The 12,064-nt window shown below is 40.9% G+C and overlaps 1 protein-coding gene across 2 annotated transcripts in view; it reads right to left on the reverse strand.

Moving 5' to 3' along the window:
* The window catches only part of cspg4b (chondroitin sulfate proteoglycan 4b), a 32,964-nt gene extending 21,125 nt beyond the window's left edge, over positions 1-11,839 (reverse strand). For both annotated transcript variants that reach the window (XM_036144002.1, XM_012865626.3), the window contains exons 1-3: positions 11,577-11,839; positions 6,553-6,716; positions 185-3,775 (exon numbers count right to left, since the gene is read on the reverse strand). In XM_036144002.1, coding sequence (XP_035999895.1) covers positions 185-3,775; positions 6,553-6,716; positions 11,577-11,673 — 3,852 coding nt within the window. In that variant the 5' untranslated portion in view covers positions 11,674-11,839. The remainder of the gene's footprint in view (positions 1-184; positions 3,776-6,552; positions 6,717-11,576) is intronic.
* Between the last annotated feature and the right edge of the window lie 225 nt (positions 11,840-12,064).

Raw genomic sequence — 12,064 nt, forward strand, 5'->3', positions numbered from 1 at the left:
ATTTAAAAATACATGAACAAACAACAGGCTCTAAGAAATATGACGGGGGGAAGAATAAATTATTGGAAACTGTAAACCATTACATAACATTGTAATGGTTTACCAATTTCCTTTAAATACATGAAAGCCTTAACATTTATTAAGTATTACTGATAGATTCTAAGTGCATTATTGAAACACTCACCTCCAGTTTAGCTTCATCAATCTTCACTGGTTTTCCCTCTTCCACCAGTAAAGTGTCTAGATGCTGTATGATGGGTGGCCTCTGATGACTTTCTAGATAAACCTTAACATTAACTCTCTCTGTAATTTGCAGACCTTTAGCTTTCACAGTCACGTTGAAATGGTCTGCCAGATGGTTGCCGTCGTCGTGCTGGTAGGAGATCAGCCCATCCTTTAGATCAGACTGCGTGAATGACTCCACCTTCGTCTTATCACGATAAAGACTGCCATATCTGGGAGGCTCCTCCAACTTGATAATGACCTCCTGGTCATCTCGGATATCCATGTTTGATATGATGGTGAAATTGTTGGTGGTGAACGATACCGACTGTCCTTTCTGAACCAGTAGACCTGTGTTGCTGCCAGCCTTCAGGAAAGGGTCATGAGCGCTAACATCTAAGAGGCCTGACACAAAGTTTTTTCCATCTGACACAAACAGAACAAACCTGCCGGTGCTAGCACCTTTGTGAACGAACAACACCCGCCTCTCCTCCAGGTCCTTCTGTGGAAACTGAAAGAGCGGCTGAGTGGTGTCATTGACCAGCACCAGGTCTCCTATTGGGATTCCCCGCCGGGTGTAGATAAGCTGGCCGTCATCAAAGTCAGAGTCAGCGTCGTGATAAAGCAAATCCTCTGTAGTGAGCAGCTTCTGTCCGTTCCTTACTACATGGAAAACTTTATCGATGACTCGAATCGGCTTTTGGTCATTTACCAGCTGAACCGAGATGTTGAACGTTCCTTCTTTAGAGCCAAGCTCGTCATCCAGAATAGAAGACTTGAACCCTTGGGTGGTAGAGGCAATAAAAGTAAAATGATCTTGTGTCGTTTCACTGTCATCGTGGATGTACATTAACCGTTCCTGCATTATATCCTGATTACTGAAGGTCAAGATGTTATCATAGCTGTCATTGGAATTTGATTGACTAATGCGGGCCAGCCTCCCATGTTTGGGGCTGCTTATGACCGTGTAGAACATGTCCCGTGTGCTTAAAGTCTCTGCAAAGAGCTCATCTTTGGTGATGAGTCTACTTTCTCCCTCCAGAAGGGAGAGGCCTTCGTTTCTCATAAACACAGTGTTGATATCGGCTTTGATTGAAAACTGATAATCATAATTTTCAGACTGTGCGTGTTTGGAGACCAGCTGAAATTTGAACCTGTCAGTTGTGTCCTCAAACGGTCTGTCAACTAGCTCATAATGGACTTTTTCATCTGTTAGATCCTTTTGGCTAAAGGTTGAGTTCTTCATCAAAACCGTGCCGTCAAGAAGGAGTTTTCCTTTCTTCGGTGTTGTTAGAACCCGGAAATAAAGGTCATCATCTGAGAGGGCCACACTTTCGGCTCTTGCAAGAAGGTGCTCTGAGTTTAGGGTCACTTTTCTAACTTTATCCATATTCATCATGACATTCCTTGCCAAATGATACTTCACCCACTTAACAGCAATGGAGAAAAGTATTTCAGTGTTTGCTCTCGCAGCCACATTAACTCTGCACTTGAAATAATCAGTGACATTGGAGGTCTGGATGTCTTGGAAGGTGCTAACGTATCTGAGGCGCTCTTTCTCTAGAAGTCTTTGTGAGAAAAACTCTGTGTGCCTCCATTCCCCACTTGAGTGAAGTCTCTGGAGTTCTCCAAACCGTGGTGGTTCGATGATATCATAGCGGATGTCTACAGTTTGTTTCACTGCATTCGTTTGCACGGCCAACTGCTTTGAGCTAATAATAGCGGTTTCTCCTTGGGTGATCTCAAGACCAGTGTTGTTCGCAATCTTATACTCTAGCTCTACGGCCATGACCCTTAGAACCACAGTGTTGCTGACCTTGTCTCCATCGCTAACTCTCAGAACTATCCTTGAATTTCTCACACCTGTGTGGACGTAGTATACCCTCAATTCATTTAGGTCAACGTATGAGAATGCAGTCACAGCCTTGCCTGGGTCGCTCTCCGTCTCCAAGTACCCTGCATCAGCATTCAGATTTCCCAGTACAGAGAATACGAGGTCGGTGTAGTTGCTGTCTATGTCTGTTGCTTTCAGAACCTCTGTGGTGAGACGCTTCTTAGATTTTTCCAACAAGACAAAGAGATTTCCTTCAGGGAGACTTAATTCGGGTGCATCGTTGGTTGGTGTCACAGTTATGTTGTAGCGGTATAGTCTGCTGCCTTTCAAATAATCAGGAACTGCTTTTCTGCTGCTACAACGCACTGAGAACATGAAGAAGTCATCTGGCTCCTCAGAGCCTCCATGGACATACATCACTCTCCCGTGCCAAAGATCCAACATGCTAAAGGTGTTCTCCTCTTGGTCCTCATCGACATCAAGTCTTATCTGACCTCTAACTGGCTGCTCCTCAATTCTAAACATAATTTGAGACTGTCGAATGCCAAGTGTCTTGAAGTCCAGGAATATCTTGATATGTTTGGCCTCAAGGGAGGCTCGACCACCTTCTTGGACCACAAGACTTTTAAGATGCACAAAATGTGAGCCGTACCTTTTGTCCAAGCCAACTGCAAGGGTTGACATCTGAAGAGACGATGTTGGCGTTACAATGTACAAAACTGGTTTCGGTGTACTTGTAGGACTCACGGCGGTTGATTCGTCTGGTGGTTTCTCTGGTTCACAACCTACTGAGATATCTTTGGTGACTATTGCTTTAGAGAGACCCATCTTAACTTTGTTTATTTCAATGTTCCTTAAACATCCTTTGAAGGAGCCACCTCTGACACGCCTTCCTGAAACAGAGACAAGACCTGCCTTTCTCGCCTCTAACCTGGTACCATCATCAATGCCGCCAACAAAAAGAAAACCTTTGAGATGAAGCCTCTTTGAGTGAGAGCTAATGCTGCTCTTCACCGTTTCTTCATCCACTGTTAGCTGAAGGTTTCTGGAACTGAATTGCAACTTGAGAGAATGCCATTTTCTGTCACTGATGGATGTTTGAGAACGTAGCTCGGTTTTGACTCCACCTTTGCCTACAACAGCTACTGGAAAACCTTCCTGTACCTCCAGAGCCACAAAGCCTTCATCCCTGGCTGAACTGTAGAGGATTACACCCTCTGTGGCTGAGGTGTGCACAACACACTCAAATGTAGCCTGCTGATGATGGTGATGATGATGATGATGAATCCAAGTAGGTAGGGAAATATAGGCCCTGGAACTGAAAAAGCTGATAGGATCTTCTTCAGTGGCGAAGAACTGGGGACTGCAGCCTAATGAGACTTCATAAATATTTTTGAATCCAGTGTACGGCCTCAGGGATGACAGCAAGTCGTGTTGATTGAACACCACCTCATCCATGCAGCCTCGGAAGCCGATTAAGTCTCTTGGAAGATAGATTTTGTCCAAGCCTCCCGTGCCTCCAACATAAAGACCATCTTTAATGTGGAGATATCGAAGAGAGCCAGGCATCTTTATGCTTGTGTGAGAGTTTTTGTCGACAGTCAAAGTGACGTTTAAATGCAAATGGTGGACTTCCACTGAATGCCAGGCCAAATCATTAAGCTGGACACCTCGTTCTGACTCTAAAACCTGCTCCCCTGATCCAAGGTCCAGTTTCACCTAAAAGAAGCAAAAACAAGAAAAAAACAAGCTGATTACAAAAACTAAAATTTTTTACATGCTAATAGCCACCCAGCAGCAACTGCTTTGTGTTGACAAACTTTTTGAGATCCTTACCTTTGTTCAGTGAGTTTATAAGAGTTCAGTTTCACTCTGTATTCGTAAATATAAATGGCTGCAGCGATGCGGGAATCGAGATACTCAGCCTCCCTGCAGCATCTCATCTTAACATTGATCTGTTATTAGAAATTAAACTCTGCTAACATGTTGAGTGCAGCCAGCAGAAAAACATGTGTGACCCTCTTTAGCCCAATAGGCATACACTAAGGCGATTTCACGTCGGATCGGATGGTCAGGTGTATTTCGGAATTTATGTATTTACACTTATACTCTTCTCTTGGTGTTTTCTTTAGAGCTAACTTTAGATTAGACAGTTTACTTGTCTTTCCTTGTATTCTTTTTTCTTTTCTCATCTCTTAACAGCTGTGTGTTTTTGCCACTGTCACAGCAGAATTTACTGAATTGATGAACGTGAAAGGAATTCCTATCTTATCTTAGCACTACAAGCTAATGCTATGACACGGATGTTTGACAGGAACGTAAAAAGGTCAGTAAAACTGAATCTGCAACAGCAAAGTAGCAAAGCTCACATAAGATAAGAGCTAATGCTATCTGTTTAAATGTTAGCTAATAAATAGTGAAGCAACAAAACAAACCAGTACGTCTCGTTCCTCTAATTCTCTGTCAAACTGTAAAGCTATCAGATGGTAACAGGGCTAATAATAACACAGATAACGGTGGAGCCAGACTGAAGCTGTCAATTAAAGCAGAAACCCATAGCAGCCTACCATGCTGCTGTAGATGATCAGTAAAGAAAACATTGAGCACAATTACCAGAAAGACAAGAACTGTACAGGGCTGCTGCTAAATATATCTGCATGGACCAGATCCTTGTTTGCACTGTAAAAATATGTCTTGAATGAACCAAATCCATGTTTGTTTTGCAACATTTATTTTATTTAGAGTTATTCTTTATTCAACTCTCAGTAGGAAACTTTATTTGTATCAACAGCGAACTGGTAGATGGAAGCACAAACAATTATCATAAAATAAAATAATTGTGTGACTGAATCAAAGCTATATAGTATTTCTCAAAACATAGGCTAAAGTGTCTCCTACTAATTAATTGTATGTCATATAATAAAATAACACTGATCCTTCAAAAAATGCTGTGGTGTTTTCAATGCCATTATTGAGTCTTCTTATTAATATTGGTAAAGTTTTTTTAATTTTTGTATCATGACTGGACTGTAATCCTAGGAAGAAAACTTGTAAAAGGCTGCAAAAGACAGGAGACTGAGGAAGAGGTTCGCCTTTCAGCAGGAGAATTACCCTAAACATGCATACAGTAAACTAAGAATTGTCAAATCAATTGCTCAAACGTAAAAGCAATTTAAAACTTGTAGTAAGAATTGTAAGATGATGTACACACTAGCTCTTTAGCCAATCCGACCGAGGTTGAAATATTTTACTAAGAATAATAAGGTAAAATTCTATAGATGTGCAAAGCTGGTATAGACAGATCCTTGCAACTGTAAAAGCCGGAAAATCTAATATTTTACAAAAACTTGAATCTCATGAATCATTGTCTTCCTTTTCAGAACTATGTACAAATTTGTGTTAGTCACATAAAATCCCAATAATATACATTAAACTTGTGATTTTAATTTGACTAAATGGTAAAAAGCGCTGCAAACAAATATGTTAATGAAAAGACAATGCTTTAGTGTTTGATATAGATTCTCTTTAGCAAATCCAGGATGCCATCGATAATCTTAATCTTACAACAAAACACATATCCTTACTAAAAGTATGACTTTATCAGGTGTAGGAGTTTTAAAAAAAAAAAAAGATAAGCTGTAGATACTGCGACACAATGAGAAAAGCAAGGCGGGATTCGGGCTGCTTATGATGTCACCTGTTGTCAAAACAGCGAACTCTGTCTGGGTTTGAGTGCAGGAAAAGCACCATTATCTATTTGCCCTGAGCTACGACCACAGAACATCATAACAATGTCTCAGACTAATGCTGCATTTAGATGACATGCTTGTCAAGGCTTGCTGTGGAGCTAAACGTGTACGAGCTTCCAGGGAGCAACAATGACGTCTGACTCCCACAGTGAGACCCCAAGCTGGAAAAAAAATGGTGAGCACTGCCACTTTATAGCCCATAAAGCATTGTTCACCCTTTGTGCTCGGTGAAGTGGAAATATTCAACACGTGTGTCAGTGCGATTCATCCCCAAGAGTTAAAATGTAACTAGTGTTAGCTTAGTCTCAAGGAATTTGTTTTAGTCAAACGTGCAGAACTTTTGCTTACAAACGGATTAAGTCACAATTGTTATTGCAATTGTAACGTGTGCAACATCACAATCACAAAATACTTGCATTCGTAGTAGGCTATGTTTCATTCAGTCGAATTCTGCTTGGAGGGACTTTCGTTGTCTTTTTAGTCCCACCATTAATACACTATATGTTAGTGATCGAGACGCAGAAGATCAAAGAGTAGTGGTGAGATTGTGATGATGGAAAAAAAAAACATTTTCTGTACAGAGACACTGACATTGTCAACAATGAAACACTTACAGCTTACAGTGTTTGCCTGAACGGTTTGCAGCAGAGCAACGGTATTTTCTGCATATAAAAGCATGGTTGCACTTGGACTTTCATATCCGCATGCAAACCTTTGCTCGTGTACTGCAGCCATAGTCGTACCGACCTGCAGGCGACCAGCGTGGAGCTCTAGTAGGAAGTAGGAGGCCTGGCCGGCAGCGAGAAACATCAGCCCGTCGGTGCTGGAGGTGCGGAAGCGAACGCGGAGCACGTTTTGGTCGGACGACTCTGTTGCCTTCAGCTGGATGAAGCCGTCTCCGTAGAAGGAAGCTGAAAGAGAGGCATTAGAGAATTTTTTTTTCCCAAGTGAATGGATAGAGAATTAGAGAAACAGTGAGATCAAACCGTAGTAAATATTTTAAAAAAATAAGCTACAGGAACAGGAACAAACAGAGATGAACTCAAAGCCCAACATTGTTGTCCTAACGTAGCTTGCATGTGACATGTAGTTATAAAAAAAAATGGTTAATTAAAATAAAATAGAAGTAAAGCGGAGTCCGCGATGACAAATCACACACAATAACTGAGCGTTACAACACAGGCAGTTTGAATATTACAGCTTTCCGGATTAGAAACCTGCTTCTTATGAATTATTTTTTTTTTATTCCTAAAATTTTCCTTCAAGGTGGGCCGGTTATGCTTTATTTTTGTACCCAACCATTATGATTAACGCGCATTAAAACACTGGTGTGAAGTGGTACCTTTAAACTAATAAGCACCTCTGTCAGAAACACAATTCGAGGCTACGCACAGCGACAGAACTGCAGTTTCATTTGTAGCTCCGGTAGAAAGTTGTCCCAACGCCGTAAGGACGACATATGCTGTGTTTAAGGCATTTGCCTTTAATGCCATAATAGCGGAACCCAAACAGAGACGGTGGAGGTTTGAAGTAGCGAGGAGAGAGTCGGGCATGCTTGGGCCTGCCTTGCAGTGACAGGAACCGTCAACCTGAACATGAAAGGCTCTGACGTCCCCACATTGTCTGCTGCCTCTTGTTCTGGAAGTGGCGTGGCAGACGGACCCAGCTGTTTCTTCTACCTCACTTCCCCGCCGTTTTCCACGGCCCCTGTAATCTGTGCAGACGTTCTCTCTGAAGCGCTCTCATGTGCCTCCATGCCCGGGCACCACCGGTTTTTTAACGAGCTCCAGAGTACCGCGCACTGAAAGGTCATCAAACATCCCCGCCTCTGGAGAAAAGCCACCCAGTCCGCAGTTTTTCAGTCATTTGCAGTTAAAAAGCCAGTGGGCAAGTCTATAATGGGCCAGAGAGACTCACTGGGCTGGACAAAGTTATTATGGGTACATGCGCTCTTTTTAAATCTCATAAAAATTCTTGCATTCATTTGTAATGAATCTGATCGAGCTCAGTCGGCGTGATCTCTTAGCACAGTTGAACTAGTAATGTAAATGTATAAAGGAAGGCATGTCGATATACAGTAACGACCCAACGGGAGCTAATTCAGAAGGAAAAGAGACACCGTAAGGTTAACCTAGACTTAAAGAGCAAATTATTTGTATTCAAGAGCCTTTTGTTTGTTCACTGTAGCAGAAAATCTTTTAAAAAGGGCATTAGGTGTCTTCTGGAAACATCATTAAAAAACTAAAACTAAAAACAGCAAATGCAGCACGATGTTACTTTAATTTCGCATTGGTTCATTTCTTCAATATGTTACTCACTATATGGGGAATATGCCCAGTTCTCATTGTCATCACAGTATTCACCGTCATTATCGCATACTTTCCTAATGTTTTCCCCAACTTTATACACAGTCAATATCTGTATTTCTTTTTGCAAGTGCTCGATGTGGAAAAATACGTACACGTCAACTAACAGACGAGCTGAAAGTTCACACAGGCCTTTGATTTCTGGTATCAAGGTATAGCAAAGTTTTCAAAATCGTTTTCCTTCAAATTAGCTTATTGTTTACAGCCCTCGCAACTTAAATGCAAGACAGAAAACCAGAGCGCCTCCTTCTTGTTGCTTCGTACTGCCAATAAGCTGGCTGAATGGAAGGTTCCTACAATTTCCCTACCTTAAATGCTAAACAAGTATGAACATATTTTCGCTTGCAAGAAAGAGGGATGCTCATTGGATGGCACCTAAAGATTGTTTTTGTAAATCTTTAATATGCAGATAAAGGTGTCAGAAAATTCTAGTTTTTCTTTAGAAAAGTATAATATAGAAGATATTAAAACAGTGAGAGAGCAGTAGGAGATTGGATTGTTACCCGGGAGGTATGCCCTATAGGCCCAGAGGATGTACATTTTTACTTTACCTTTTCCAAAAGGTAGCCAACATTTACAAATCTAACATGTCGAGCAGTGAGGGTTGGAAACCAAAGTCAAATTCCTTGTTTGTACCCACAAAAAGTTCTGCTTCTGATGTCCAATGACAGAGAGTGAAAGCTGGTGAAGGGATAAAACAGAACAACCTTGTCGTCATACATTTAGCCTTCCTGTTATTTTCATCATGTTTCGCTCTCTTTCCCAGCGTGTGGGAACATGTTTCCACAAAACTCGCATCGTCTCCTCAGTTACTGTCGACATCTCGTAGAAAATGTCTTTTTCAATCCTTACACCTTTGTGCTCCCTCTCTCAGTTTTTAAACATCCTACAGACAGAATTAACAGTGTTGTTACACCAGGACATGTTAGCGCCGATTATGGATGATTTTTTTGGTGTTTCCAACAGGTCACCGGTACATGCCAATCAAGCTGAAGTTTAAACAATTACAGTAAGTTATTTTTTTCCCCCTATACAGCTTTAGCAAATTCCAATTTGTTGAACACTTAGTGTTAATCTGTAAAGAGCAGAACAATTTCTAAGGTATAATATTCTGCAAATTAAGCATGTGAAAACTGCTACCAAACCAAGCTGGTGTGCATTATATTTTTGCTTAAGCCTATGTGTGAAAATCAAATTGACAATAAATGAATGTTGCAGGAATAATAGGCCTTTTCTGATTGCATAAAAGCAATTAGATCAGGTCTTAAATTAACTATTTGTGTGAATACAGCCATGTAGTGAAAGCATTGTATTGTTAAGGTTATCAAACTGTGATAATCTCATATGACTATTCATTATGATTCAATCCAAAACATTCACCGTTCACTTATAGATGGTTTGTAAGGACGCATTTTGCACTAATCAGAAAACCTCCAAGATCAAATTGATTGCATGAAAAGTAGTAAAGAAATACGTCAAATAGGGTCTAAACTGTGGACTTATAAGTGGGCAGGATTGTATCATAAGAAAAGCAGGTGATGCTAACCTGCTACAGGTTCAACAAATATGTACAAAGAGCAATTTACAGCATAAAAAAGAAAACTAAAATCCTGTTTAAGACAGTTGGGAGGATTTGGAGAAAAGCCTCACAAGCAAGCAGACAAAGTTCACACAGAAGGACCTCGGCTGACCAGCTGATTCACACACTTCATATCACAGCTTCTTGCTGCAGGGCAGCCTCCCATACCGCTGACCCAAACAAAGACAATAGCTTAAAAGCAGCATGTTCTGTGTTTTTTACACTTTCGTGACGGGTCAATGACGCTCAAAGCAAACTAAATCATCATGCTCACATGCATTAAGAAAACAAGAGCAGTACAGTGTAACCAACACTGTGGGTGCCTGTCCTGTTTTATTTGTATGCCTACCTAATTTTGAGTGGCTTTATGCACAAAATTAGGCGTCGTGGAAGCTGGTTATGAAAAAGCCAATAACATGTTTTGCAGTAGATTAATAGTGTTTTCTGGAGTTGTCATTAAAACATTATTTGCACAAACAGACATAATATTTGGTGAAGCTAGAAGCTCTTTTCTCCAAATACTTAAATCATTTTTACAGTTTTTTATACAGAAAAAGGCGTCAAAACAGCAATTTTTGGCAGGTATGTAAATGAAAGAGTACAGCCGATCAGACAAAAAAAAAAAAAAAAACCTCACCAACCTTAATGAGTCCCTTCAAAAGAACAAACAGGAGGCTGTTTTGAACACTATCCTGTAATCTACATGTCAACAGGGGCAAGAGCCTTTGCAGCAGTGACATTTTTTTTTTTTTTTTTTGGAAAGATTTGCCAAGCGTCTACCTTAACAACAAAGCGGGTGACCTTTTTAGAGCACACAGGCCTGTAGTTAATTTGAGGCGGTAGACCAGTGCTTGTCACTGCCTGTGTATTCAGCTTATCCATCAGACCGAGGATGCAACATGACTGAATCGAATGCGAAGCCGATGCACTGTCAAAACCCCGAGACGCGGATCTTTTGAGCAAAGGCTCGGTTCGTGGTGTGAAGGCAAGACAGAATCAGAAAGACAGTGACACAAAGGCAAATGTCTCCGTTGTAGCCATTTTCTGTGAATGACAAAGTGGAATAATTTGGGATGATCCCCCTAAGGGCAGTGTCTGGATGAAAGCTGAATTTAGATGACACATGTCAGGCTCAAATAAAGGAGAATAGCTAAGGGATGCCTACATGGATTTAATAATGCTCGATTGTGAAACAAAGATTTCTCTCTCCCTTAGGTCTCGCAATGCAATAACACGGAAATCCTTTTGAATCTGTTTAAATCGGAAAGTTCTGCCAGTTCAGTAGGCATTGCAGTGTCGTTTCTGTACAGGGTGGGCATCCATGCAGGCAAAGATCGCCAAAAAAATGTTAGTTATGAGAGAGGAAATCTGCATTTATCAGCTCTTATAACGTGCAAATAACTAAAGACTAATGACTCTGCAGCCTTTAACCCCTGACCAGCATGTCTCCATACAGATTTTATTTAATCCTGCTGGGTCAACAATGTAAGACCTGTGAACCACTGCAGGCAGAAACAACAAAATAGTGGATTTGAAAAACAAAAAACTGTTTTTTGGGGACACTTTCATAATTTTCTGTGCTTAAAAAAAACCGCACACGAAAAACACGTTTACTTTGAACTTTGTTTCTTTCTAACTGTGCCAGATTTAGATGGCAGTTTCATGTAACATTCACAACGGAGTAACCTAGATTTCAAAGTAACAAAATCACGTCAAACTTCACCGTTTTGGAACATAATTGACATTTGCACACGCTGGACCTAAATGTAACATTAAATATATTCATTTAGTCCTTTGTTTCATTCACGAAACGTAGGAAGTGTTACCTCCAGACGTCAGCTCGAGCAGGAGCGACCACCAAAGGAGACCACAGAGCCACAACTTCTTCTTCTTCTTCTTGGTGTTGTTCCCCGCAGAGTCCATTTTTTCGGTCTCTTTTGGGCACGCTTTTGTTGAGCGGACTTGTCGTTCACATTTTTTACCGAATGTTGTTCACTCCCGTGTGTTTCGGTTCCGTCCAGCTGACACACGTATCACCCAAACGGAGAGAGAATGGAGTGAGTCCCTTCGCTGCTCCACAGCAGACCCCCCTCTCACAACTCCGCCTCGCGCTCGAACGTTGGGTATGAAATTTCAAAATAAAAGTTGAAAACAGATTTCTTAATTATTATTTTTTTTTATTCAATTCGCATTTTACTGTTGTTTCTCATTATAATACGCTATAAAATTCTCAAGTTAAAAAAGTGAAATATAGTTATAGAGTTGGGTAGTACCCTATGTACATTTTTGTAGAAAATGTACTTTTCAGACGAGT

This window comes from Fundulus heteroclitus, chromosome 12 (assembly GCF_011125445.2).
Source record: "Fundulus heteroclitus isolate FHET01 chromosome 12, MU-UCD_Fhet_4.1, whole genome shotgun sequence".
NCBI classification, from domain to species: Eukaryota; Metazoa; Chordata; class Actinopteri; order Cyprinodontiformes; family Fundulidae; genus Fundulus; species Fundulus heteroclitus.